The 13,248-nt window shown below is 27.6% G+C and overlaps 3 protein-coding genes across 7 annotated transcripts; all 3 read left to right on the top strand.

Annotated features, from left to right (window-relative positions):
* Positions 1-461: 461 nt before the first annotated feature.
* LOC105569293 lies at positions 462-2,856 on the top strand. Its single transcript, XM_012025646.1, has 6 exons — positions 462-740; positions 1,065-1,205; positions 1,537-1,786; positions 1,954-2,019; positions 2,115-2,204; positions 2,432-2,856. Exons 1-6 carry the CDS (start codon positions 565-567, stop codon positions 2,513-2,515), a joined length of 807 nt encoding a protein of 268 aa, XP_011881036.1. The 5' UTR covers positions 462-564; the 3' UTR covers positions 2,516-2,856.
* Positions 2,857-3,576: 720 nt separating this feature from the next.
* Positions 3,577-6,951, top strand: LOC105569294 (putative gustatory receptor 28b). 2 transcript variants are annotated; one of them, XM_012025647.1, is made up of 7 exons: positions 3,577-4,052; positions 4,299-4,573; positions 4,937-5,095; positions 5,263-5,518; positions 6,130-6,192; positions 6,280-6,369; positions 6,607-6,951. In XM_012025647.1, the coding sequence occupies exons 1-7, from the start codon at positions 3,765-3,767 to the stop codon at positions 6,661-6,663; spliced, it is 1,188 nt and encodes a 395-aa protein (XP_011881037.1). In that variant the 5' UTR covers positions 3,577-3,764; the 3' UTR covers positions 6,664-6,951. The 2 variants fall into 2 exon arrangements, with proteins under 2 accessions (XP_011881037.1, XP_011881038.1); XM_012025648.1 differs by having other exon boundaries at positions 5,263-5,461.
* Positions 6,952-7,560: 609 nt separating this feature from the next.
* LOC105569295 (putative gustatory receptor 28b) lies at positions 7,561-12,171 on the top strand. 4 transcript variants are annotated; one of them, XM_012025652.1, is made up of 8 exons: positions 7,561-7,897; positions 9,306-9,361; positions 9,614-9,888; positions 10,250-10,402; positions 10,569-10,824; positions 11,438-11,500; positions 11,588-11,677; positions 11,916-12,171. In XM_012025652.1, the coding sequence occupies exons 3-8, from the start codon at positions 9,623-9,625 to the stop codon at positions 11,970-11,972; spliced, it is 885 nt and encodes a 294-aa protein (XP_011881042.1). In that variant the 5' UTR covers positions 7,561-7,897; positions 9,306-9,361; positions 9,614-9,622; the 3' UTR covers positions 11,973-12,171. The 4 variants fall into 4 exon arrangements, with proteins under 4 accessions (XP_011881042.1, XP_011881041.1, XP_011881039.1 ...); XM_012025651.1 differs by having other exon boundaries at positions 7,561-7,782; XM_012025649.1 differs by lacking the exon at positions 7,561-7,897 and having other exon boundaries at positions 8,581-9,361.
* The last annotated feature ends 1,077 nt before the right edge of the window (positions 12,172-13,248 follow it).

Genomic DNA, 13,248 nt, shown 5'->3' on the forward strand with positions numbered 1-13,248 from the left:
AGTTATTTGCCATTTTTCGTTCCGAGCAGTAGTTTTTTTAGATAAAAAGGTTGAAAACAGGCCAATCGTACATTACGGTTGAACGGAAACCTGTCCGTGAGTCGCGCGTCGATAGTGTTAGTGCACTAAACTATCGTTGCGCGACTCACGGACAGGTTTCCGTTCAACCGTAATGTATGATTGGCCTGTTTTGAACCTTTTTATCTAAAAAAAACTACTGCTCGGAACGAAAAATGGCAAATAACTTTTTAATTGATTTTTTCGGCGACATTCTTGCTATGGTATTTTGATTCGCGAATTTCTGGACACCCTGTATAAATTTATCATATAAGATGAATTAACTTAATACCATAAATGGCCAAAATATATTAAAACAAAAATATTATATTTTAAGTAATTTCTACGCAGTTATGTTACAAAAAATGTGCAATTAATTTATTAAAATAATATTGAATTATTATCTAATGTTGTGTTCAGAAATTTCAGATTTTTATAGAAAGACTTACCGCTGTGGATAATACATTGGAAGAATTGGGTACGCCAAAGCAGTATCACAAGTTGTACATGTGTGCAAAAGGGTCGTTAATTGCATGGTTAATATGTTGTCACGTGGGAAATATATGTGACATGATGTGGTGGTTCTATTCGAAAGATCATCGGTATTTGCTTATACCCTACATCATAAATTATTATTACCATGTCAACTTGTTTGTGGATATACTATTTCTAATTATTCTATGGTTTGTATATTGCACAAGATAGTTAAATATATAAATTAAATATGGAATATATAATTTATATTCCACAATTTTTGTATTTATCAAAATAGTTAATATACTTAACAACTTAATATACTTTTTATTTATTTTTTCACACAATCTTTTTATAGAAGAGCAATCTTTTTATTTTTAGCAACCGCAACAATATATTATATATTGCTAAGTCCTATATACATTTATTACACACACACACACACACACACACACACACACACACACACACGTTTTATTATCTTATCTTATGCTTCTCATAAGTTTTGAAATTGAAATTATGTTTCGATATAGGTATATCGGTACCAGGTTTGACAAGGTGAACGAACACTTGGAATATCAGTTAGTAAAAGAGGAATATAATTTGATATGTTCACGGAGAAAAACCATACCAATCTGTACTGACAATTACAAGCGCGTATTATGGACTTCAATGTAAATCAGAACACAATTCTTGATTAGATCATTGATTTGAGTCTGATCTACCATTCAAAGTAGTCCCTTACAGAAATGTAATATTGAGAATCAAAAAAGCACTGAAATAACTACTAGAAGCTTAATAATTAAATCATTAGAAATTACTGATGTACAGTCATTTTCTAATAATTATATCAATTCCTTTTTGGTCCTCAGTATTACATTTCTGTAAGGGGTACATTCAGGATTCAATAGAAATTTAATTTATTTAAGTAATACAAACATGAGATTCCTTTTTCTAGTTACATATTTTTTACTGTCCTCATTAATAAACATTATTTTTTCATAGGCATCTCCATTTAGAATTGTATCAAATTGCTCGCCAATTAAATATAATGTTTGGTATACAAATAACCATGGAACTAGTAGCCTATCTAATAGTAATGTTAAGATTATGTAATTACATTTATATACATATACATACGGGAGGTCGTTCCATAACTTCAACATTTAATTGGATTTGCCTTTGGTACTGGATATCTGTACATGCAGCTAAGATAATTTTCTTTAATTATATCTGCGAAACTGTTAGTGATAAGGTACATTTTCTATTTTATGTAATATATATGTATACATATTTGTATGTATACATACAATACATATACATATTGACATTAATTATTTACTATTAATAGTATGTAATTAATAATGTGTAAAAATACACACACACAGTGAAATGAATAATAATAATAATAATAATTTTTAGTCTAGCAAAATAACAGTAATTCATCGATTGACAGAGCTCTGTCAATATGCTGACGTTCACAATGAGGTAAAACAAATTTCAAAAAAAGAAGTAATTAGAGATAAAATGAAATAATAGGATTCGTTTAAATTTTCATAATAATTTTGTATACATATATGCAGATTCATCAATTTATGTTACAAATAATGCAACATCCGTTGAAATTAACAGGACTGGGCCTTTTCTGTTTTGGCGATAGCTTTCTACGAAATGTGAGTTTCTATTTACTTTTCTATATAATTTAAAATTTTTATATAATCCTGCTAATTGTAAAATATAAGCTATCGCTTTTAAATGAAAAATTGTATCAAATTATTATATGATTTCATATAAAATTATATGACAAAAATATAAATTAGTATACAAAAATACTAATCAAAAATGTATTTTATTAAAAACTTTAGTCCATATAAAAATTTAATGTTTATATTTTTTTCAGCTTGTCATGACAGTTACAACATTTATTATCATTATAATGCAAATGTCTTCTGTACCGCTGAATAAAGAATACAATTACTTTTAAAAAACTCAATCAACTTTCGTTAACTAACACAGAAACATAAAAGACACATGAATTGTTCATAAAATTTATTTCTTTTCTATTAATAAATATTGTATGTCTACATTATTACTATGAAGTAATAATTGTATAACAAGGTAGTAATAATATACAAGGTGTCCAAAACGTCCGGCAACGACTAAATATCTCGAAAATAAAGCATTTTAGAGAAAAATGTTTTAGACTAAAGTTATATGGTTTAAAAGGCGTATGCGCGCACACACACACACACACACACAGATGTAAATTGAACCGTGCAACTCCCACGCGGTACACCTGTATAATAATGTAGTATAATAATGTAGTAATAATATGTAAGAATAAATTAAATGTCAATTTTACTGTTTCAGTTTTTTTCAACACCTTTCTAACAAATATTCAGACAAACTAGAAATAATAGTGTACGCACAAATGCATACTTACAATTAGCCAAAAATAAATATAAAATATTTTTAAACATAATTGGAATATTTTAAACAATTTATAAGCAACTATAAACTACTATTATAGAACTTTATAATACTTTTCAATTTTGTATAATTAATAAATATTATATAACGACTATTGTGTTTTATATAAAAAATGAAGATAATTCACTTGAATATTAATATCAATCTTTATGTGTTACAAATTTTTCTCTTTTCTTTAAAATCTTCTCTTTCTTTTTATTTCTCTTTCAAATTATATTATCCGTTTGAATTATTATACATTGTTACCTATGTTTTCGTATGTCACCTTCATGTTCTACGCGCGCGCACATCTGCGCGCATCAAAGCAATATTATGATTTATATATCATTGAATATTTATGTCATTAATTAGCTGATTGTGAAATTTGTACTATGTGACAGTGAATTTCCTACATTATATTATTTTACATTATATTTTATATATAAATATATGGCTTAATAAATGATAATTTAAAAGACAATACATGAAAGATTCTGTAAGAACAACATTAAATATATTTCGCGTGAGAAACACAAAACAATCAGTGGGTATTAATAATTTCATTGTATAATTTAGTGACGAGTTATCTGTCTCATTCATCAACCGAATCTACCTTTTTAATATTCGCGTATGTACTCCAATAAGCATATATCGCGATAATGGAAAAATACTATTATTACGCATTAACGTAATTGTTCAAAATGATATGGCAAATTTAGCAGCGACGAGAGTAACATTCAGTGCTGATTCGCGTGGTGACGATTATGACTACCACGATCCAACAAGTCTTGCGACCTCTTTTCATTACGTGCTTTATTATTGGTTTATATGTCTACCCATTAAATAGTTCAGAATCTCGGGTAAAATGGGTTATATATTTAAGCATTCTATATTCTGCAACAGTGTGGCTCGTTTACGGCTATCTTTGGTACTACATTGTGAGCATTTTTTCATTGGATACATTATTTCCTGTCACCATTTTATTAATTGTTATAGAAATCAACATTATTGCGACAATCACATGTGCGATTTTTAGCATATATTATAACAAGGTACTTATAATGTAATGAATCTTTTTACCAATTCTATCTTTACATGTAGACTAACTAGATTATATAATATTATAAAATGTTAAAATAATTATGCATGCATGATACATCAATGTCAATATAACGCTTTTATTTTGCACGAAAATGATTTTATTAAGCAATATCTTTTAAATAATATATATGTAAACTTATTTTATCACAAAAAGTATATAGCATTATAATTTATATCATATTTCATTATTATTTTAGAAACTTCAAATGTGTATAAAGAAACTTAATGCAGTGGATGATACTTTGAAAGAGCTAGGTAGTTCAAATATATATCGAAAAATGCACATATGGTCAAAAGGAGTGATAACAGGATGGATTGTGTACAGCTTTGCTCTAAATTTTATTGACTCCTTAGCGTGGCAGATATTGCTAATAGATAAAGCAACTTTATGGAGATTTTTTGTAGCTCATATATATACTTATTGTCTTCACGTTAATACATTTGTAGATTCAGTATTTATCATTTTCTTATGGTTGGTACTCATTGTTTGTTTGTTAAATTAATTCATCTAATATATTCAAAAACCATTTCCATCTTTGAAGATAATATACATTTTTCACAAAAATAATTAATAAAATGTAATCATTACAAGAATAACAATTTTTTACATATTTGTAAAAGTATTTAAAAAATTAATTCCTTGTTAAAAATTATAAAAATATTAAAAAATTCATTCTAATTAGTTGGTCACTAAGGAATTAGACACCCTGTCTATGTATCATAATTTCAAAAAAAGAGAATTATGTAAACATAAGTAAATGTATCGTGAAGTGATAATTAAATATGTGTAGATATATTGTGGATACTACAATTTAAAATATTATTTCTGAAACAGGTACATCGGCACTAGATTTGATGAAGTAAACAAGCATATGCAAAATCTATTGTTAAAGAAAGAGCATTGGCTAAGGAATACATGGAAGAAACCTACAATTATTACTCATCAATATACCCTGGGTACTAATAATGACAAGCGCGTATTGTGGAGCTCAATGTAAATCAATATGGCATATTTGTTTTATCAATTAATGCATATTTGTTTAGAATATTACTTCAATAGTCTAACAAAAATAAATAACGATAAATTTAACAAATTATTTCGTGTAATTTTTCCTCATTTTTGTTTTTTTTTATATATAGTAATGAGAAATTGGTTTACAGGCATCTTCATTTAGAACTATGTCACATTGCACGCGAATGGAATTTGATATTTGGATTACAGATGACTATTGAAGCAGCGTCCTATCCAATATCTGTAACAGCATTAGCCTTAAACTTATACAAATTTCTATCGAATACGCTCGCATATCAAGAGGGACAGTCAGTGCACCTTTGGCTTCGAGTAATTAACTGGACGTTTGTAATTATCGGAAAAATGTATATTTTTAATTACATTTGTGAAAATGTCAGTATTAAGGTACAAAACTATATAATGCACTTTCAATTATACAATGCATTTTCGATATAAGAATATACAGCGTGAATCTTTTTAATCGACATACGCAAATATCTCTTCAGGGAAGGAGCTAGCAAAAACTGACCTAAATTTTGTAAATTTTGTGTATGCTACAATACACAAAAATTTTCAATAATTGGAACACTATTGTAACAGCATTTTCCTGAGACCAAATCAAGTAAAAAAAATCCTGTACTATTTTTCCCTCCGACAAACAGTTATGGAGATATCATAAGCTAAACATTGAAAAAGTTATAAATTTTCTCTTGAATATCTCAAAAAATATTAGGCAAATCAAAAAATGTTTCAGACAAAAGTTGTTCATTAATTAGTAAAATAAGATAGTACAATAAACAATAGGGGTTCCATTAAAAGAATTGAGGGTGACTTTTACGTAACTTTCAAGCAACTATTCAAGTTCAAATTAATGACACCATCTTGTGTCCCCCTTGAAACCCAACAACTTTTGCCCAGGTAAGTTTTGCTAGCCCCTTTCCCAGAAGAGATATTTGCGTGCATCGATTAAAATGATTCATCCTGTATATTCAACAAAAGTAAATTCTAACTTTTAGGCTAACAAAATTGACAAAATAGTTAACGAATTATCTCTTCAATATCCTGACAGTTTGAGAGAGGTAAAATATATATTTATAGTAAATAGTAAATAATTGTAAATAATAATAGTAAATAGTAAATTATGTGAAATAACTGTTTATGTACAGATTTATCAGTTTACTTTGCAAACAATGCATAAGCCGTTAAAGTTTACTGGAATGGGTTTCTTCGACTTTGGTAACAAATTCCTTATAAAGGTGCATTTTTAAGTCAATTTTTACTATTACTGTATGTTCACATTTTATATCAAACATTATAGAAATTCATAAAATTGTTTCTACAAGATTAAAATTGTTATGAATAACATTATTATTAAAGTTCTTACTTTTCCCTTTATACAATAATATTGTTTCAGCTTTAAATACGATATAGCATATTTAAATAAAATTTTAATAAATAATGTTGATTAATTAAAAATTAATATATTTTTCTAGTTCTGCACAACGATTACAACATACGTGATCATCATGGTACAAATGTCAAACACTTGAAGATTTATCTTACAAAAAAAGAAGTCAATCCTGCATTTTGTATTAAGCTTGGCATCCTAAAAGTGCATCAAAATAATTATTTGTAATTTTATATCGCTTAAGCTAATGTAATAATTGATACACTTTGGAAATGATTTTACCAATTAATAATGTTCTTTTTATTGTGCTTAACAACAGCAGAATAAAAAATGCGAAAATTGCAAATATATATTTCACATCACAGATTATTAATCTAAAAAGTTTTATTGTAAATTGCAAATTTGCAGCTTCTAAGCAATTCATATTTCACATAAATAAAATTCTTCTTCTTCAAATGAATAAAGAATAAGTAAAAAGCAAATTTAATAGAATTTTTACATTTCTGGAAAATCTAAAAATGTTACTTTTATATTTCTTTTTTTCTTGCTATATTGTCACGACAAATTGGTTATTAAAAAATACTATTATTCATATCATTAAATTATTATTACTCATTATTATACTCATTATTAAACTCATTCTTATAATTGACTTACTTGTTAATCTTATTGTGTAAAATATGACACATGAGGACAGTTACATAGACCAATACTGATAAGAATAATGTATTTGTATTTGTTTCAAACTGAGAAAAAAGAATACGTGGAGAACTGTATTTCATGGCTCCATTACAATTGTTTTCAATATATACAATAAAATTTAACCAATAATCATTTTTTGACTTATTTCCTGTTCACAAGCAAATTCACAAGCAAATTAATTTCATGTTTACAAGAAAATTATGTATACGCCATGTTTAAAATGATCCGTTAATATTTATTTTGGCAAGGCGGTTAATAAACTGCAACGTCAACTTATAAATAATATTAGTAATTATAAAAATATTTCAATATCTGTTGGGATTATTACAACGGCTATGAGAAGTCACGCACGACTCGCGTGGCAGCAGCGCGCGCACCCGAAAACGATAGTGAACGATCGGGGAGAATTCCTCGAGAGTCATATACATATAAGCATGTAAGGATCACGAAGATTCGAGATTAGTATTGTCGCCGAAAGTGTTAAGACATTATACATTTATTGTACATGACCAGCCGCGAATGTGCGGTAGATCGCGGAGCAGACGCAGTGCGTGCTCAGGTATTATAAACAAATCAGCAAAATAAAAAGGCAACGCGCGTTCTTAAACATCATTATCCGACCTAACCCGTCGACGATTGAGACGCGTGAGATTTCTACACACACATATAACAAGGTAGTAATAATATACAAGGTGTCCAAAACGTCCGGCAACGGCTAAATATCTCGAAAATAAAGCATTTTAGAGAAAAATGTTTTAGACTAAAGTTATATGGTTTAAAAAGGCGTATGCGCGCGCGCGCGCTCACACACACACACACACACCACACACGCGCGCGCGCGCGCACGCACACACACACACATACACACACAGATGTAAATTCGACCGTGCAACTCCCACGCGGTACATCTGTATAATAATGTAGTATAATAATGTAGTAATAATATGTAATAATAAATTAAATGTCAATTTTACTGTTTCAGTTTTTTTCAACACCTTTCTAATAAATATTCAGACAAACTAGAAATAATAGTGTACGCACAAATGCATACTTAGCCAAAAATAAATATAAAATATTTTTAAACATAATTGGAATATTTTAAACAATTTATAAGCAACTATAAACTACTATTATAGAACTTTATAATACTTTTCAATTTTGTATAATTAATAAATATTATAATAACGACTATTGTGTTTTATATTAAAAATGAAGATAATTCAATTGAATATTAATATCAATCTTTATATGTTACAAATTTTTCTCTTTTCTTTAAAATCTCTTCTCTTTCTTTTTATTTCTCTTTCAAATTATATTATCCGTTTGAATTATTATACATTGTTATCTATATTTTCGTACGTCAACTTCATGTTCTACGCGCGCGCACATCTGCGCGCATCTTAAAGCAATATTATGATTTATATCTCATTGAATATTTATGTCTTATTATATTAATTAGTTGATTGTGAAATTTGTACTATCTGACAGTGAATTTCCTATATTATATTATTTTACATTATATTATTATATATAAATATGGCTTAGTAAATGATAATTTAAAAGACAATACATGAAAGATACTGTAAGAACAACATTAAATAAATTTGGCATGAGAAACACAAAACAATCAGTGGGTATTAATAATTTCATTGTATAATTTATTGACGAGTTATCTGTCTCATTCATCAACCGGATCTAACTTTTTAATATTCGCGTATGTACTCCAATAAGCATATATCGCGATAATGGAAAAATACTATTATTACGCATTAACGTAATTGTTCAAAATGATATGGCAAATTTAGCAGCGACGAGAGTAACATTCAGTGCTGATTCGCGTGGTGACGATTATGACTACCACGATCCAACAAGCCTTGCGACCTCTTTTCATTACGTGCTTTATTATTGGTTTATATGTCTACCCATTAAATAGTTCAGAATCTCGGGTAAAATGGGTTATATATTTAAGCATTCTATATTCTGCAACAGTGTGGCTCGTTTACGGTTATCTTTGGTACTACATTGTGAGCATTTTTTCATTGGATACAATATTTCCTACCACCATTTCATTAATTGTTATAGAAATCAACATTATTACGACAATCACATGTGCGATTTTTAGCATATATTATAACAAGGTACTTATAATGTAATGAATCTTTTTACCAATTCTATCTTTACATGTAGACTAACTAGATTATATAATATTATAAAATGTTAAAATAATTATGCATGCATGATACATCAATGTCAATATAACGCTTTTATTTTACACGAAAATGATTTTATTAAGCAATATCTTTTAAATAATATATTATATATGAAAACATATTTTATCACAAAAAAGTATATAGCATTATAATTTATATCATATTTCATTATTATTTTAGAGACTTCAAATGTGTATAAAGAAACTTAATGCAGTGGATGATACTTTGAAAGAGCTAGGTAGTTCAAATATATATCGAAAAATGCACATATGGTCAAAAGGAGTGATAACAGGATGGATTGTGTACAGCTTTACCCTAAATTTTATTGACTCCTTAACGTGGCAGATATTGCTAATAGAAAAAGCACCTATATGGAGATTTTTTGTAGCTCATATATACACTTATTGTCTTCACGTTAATACATTTGTAGATTCAGTATTTATCATTTTCTTATGGTTGGTACTCATTGTTTGTTTGTTAAATTAATTCATCTAATATATTCAAAAACCATTTCCATCTTTAAAGATAATATACATTTTTCACAAAAATAATTAATAAAATGTAATCATTACAAGAAACAATTTTTTACATATTTGTAAAAGTATTTAAAAAATTAATTCCTTGTTAAAAATTATAAAAATATTAAAAAATTCATTCTAATTAGTTGGTCACTAAGGAATTAGATACCCTGTCTATGTATCATAATTTCAAAAAAAGAGAATTATGTAAACATAAGTAAATGTATCGTAAAGTGATAATTAAATATGTGTAGATATATTGTAGATACTACAATTTAAAATATTATTTCTGAAACAGGTACATCGGCACAAGATTTGATGAAGTAAACAAGCATATGCAAAATCTATTGTTAAAGAAAGAGCATTGGAATACACGGAAGAAACCTACAATTATTGCTCATCAATATACCCTGGGTACTAATAATGACAAGCGAGTATTGTGGAGCTCAATGTAAATCAATATTGCATATTTGTTTTATCAATTAATGCATATTTGTTTAGAATGTTACTTCAATAGTCTAACAAAAATAAATAACGATAAATTTAACAAATTATTTCTTGTAATTTTGCCTCATTTTTGTTTTTTTTATATGTAGTAATGAGAAATTGATTTACAGGCATCTTCATTTAGAACTATGTCACATTGCACGCGAATGGAATTTGATATTTGGATTACAGATGACTATTGAAGCAGCATCCTATCCATTATCCGTAACAGCATTATCCTTATACTTATACAAATTCCTATCGGATACACTCGAATATCGAAAGGGACTGTCAGCGCACCTTTGGCTTCGACTAATTAACTGGACGTTTGTAATTGTTGGAAAAATGTATATTTTTAATTACATTTGTGAAAATGTCAGTATTAAGGTACAAAACTATATAATGCACTTTCAATTGTACAATGCATTTTCGATATAAGAATGTACAGCGTGAGTCTTTTTAATCGACATACGCAAATATCTCTTCAGGGAAGGGGGCTAGCAAAAACTGACCTAAATTTTGTAAATTTTGTGTATGCCACAATACACAAAAATTTTCAATAATTGGAACACTATTGTAACAGCATCTTCTTGAGACCAAATGAAGTAAAAAAAATCCTTTACTATTTTTCCCTTCGACAAACAGTTATCGAGATATCATAAGCTAAACATTGAAAAAGTTATAAATTTTCTCTTGAATATCTCAAAAAGTATTAGGCAAATCAAAAAGTGTTTCAGACAAAAGTTGTTCATATTAATTAGTAAAATAAGATAGTACAATAAACAATAGGGGTTCCATTAAAAAATTGAAGGTGACTTTTACGTTACTTTCAAGCAACTATTTAAGTTCAAATTAATGACACCATCTTGTGTCCCCCTTGAAACCCAACAACTTTTGCCCAGGTAAGTTTTGCTAGCCCCTTTCCCAGAAGAGATATTTGCGTGCATCGATTAAAATAATTCACCCTGTACATTCAACAAAAGTAAATTCTAACTTTTAGGCTAACAAAATTGACAAAATAGTTAATGAATTATCTCTTCAATATCCTGACAGTTTGAGAGAGGTAAAATATATATTTGTAGTAAATAGTAAATAATAGTAAATAATAATAGTAAATAGTAAATTATGTGAAATAACTGTTTATGTACAGATTCATCAGTTTACTTTGCAAACAATGCATAACCCGTTAAAGTTTACTGGAATGGGTTTCTTCGAGTTTGGTAACAAATTCCTTATAAAGGTGCATTTTTAAGTCAATTTTTACTATTACTGTATGTTCACATTTTATATCAAACATTATAGAAATTCATAAAATTGTTTCTACAAGATTAAAATTGTTATGAATAACATTATTATTAAAGTTCTTACTTTTCCCTTTATACAATAATATTGTTTCAGCTTTAAATACGATATAGCATATTTAAATAAAACTTTTATAAATAATATTAATTAATTAAAAATTAATATTTTTTTTCTAGTTCTGCACAACGATTACAACATACGTGATCATCATGGTACAAATGTCAAACACTTGAAGATTTATCTTACAAATAAGAAGTCAATCCTGCATTTTGTATTAAGCTTTATAGCATCCTAAAAGTCAAAATAATTATTTGTAATTCTATATCGCTTAAGCTAATGTAATAATTGATACACTTTGGAAATGATTTTACCAATTAATAATGTTCTGTTTATTGTGCTTAACAACAGCAGAATAAAAAATGCGAAAATTGCAAATATTTCACATCACAGATTATTAATCTAAAAAGTTTTATTGTAAATTGCAAATTTGCAGCTCTAATCAATTCATATTTCACATAAATAAAATTATTCTTCTTCAAATGAATAAAGAATACATTATTATAGGTTAAATTACAATGTTTAAAATAAATTTAATAACACCGTTATATAATTATAATTATTGTTAATTAACATGATTTATTTTAATATAAAAAATTATAAAAGAATAGACCAGCTTTATTAGAGAAAACATAATCAAAATTGCATCAAAATTAAATTAAATTTGTTTATTTTAGCGTCTCATATAATATAAGTAAATATACAAAGAAAAGGTGCAAAACACATTTTATACACACAATTTATAAAAGTGTATACCTACTTCATATGCGGATCGATTATCTCAACTGTGTAATAGTTTCATAATTTATTTACATTTGCGATATAATCAGATGTAGCCATTTCATCGTAGCAATCAACATGACGTTTGCACAACATGAATGTTACTACCTGGAATTTTTACATTTAGCGCATAAAATTGCGAGTCTCCATTATGATCGATAATATAGGAAAGGCGTTAAGTCCTGTTTCCTTAGTCACTTCTTTTTTAGGTCTCAGAATTTTTAAATATCTGTTACACAAACCAAGATATTGCTGGAGTATTTTCTATATGTTAATTACTTGGAGTGCTTATGCTTATGCATTATATTATACGACGATTCTATTTTCGCTGGAAAATGTGTTTAACGGTTTTATAAGCAATTTTTGTGGTAACAGTAAATATGTAATGCAAGAATTCTCAAGGTATCATTCTCGCTTCTGACGTCATTAAACAAAGACAACAGCAGCAGGGACCAAAACCCTCACAATACAAAATAAATTTATTTAATACTATTTTATATTAATATTATGTTTAGTTTTTTCATAAACAAGTATTTATTTATTCTTGAGTATTACATTTATATTATCCAACCTAGCATGTACGTATTTAGAAGCTTGTATATTATTTATACTGCTAAAGGGTTATACGCAAGACTTTGACGTCCGGTCATGGGAAGGTAGAGGGGACTAAGA

The sequence above is a fragment of the Vollenhovia emeryi genome, unplaced genomic scaffold, assembly GCF_000949405.1.
Source record: "Vollenhovia emeryi isolate VEMERY1.0 unplaced genomic scaffold, V.emery_V1.0 DF939125.1, whole genome shotgun sequence".
Classification (NCBI taxonomy): domain Eukaryota; kingdom Metazoa; phylum Arthropoda; class Insecta; order Hymenoptera; family Formicidae; genus Vollenhovia; species Vollenhovia emeryi.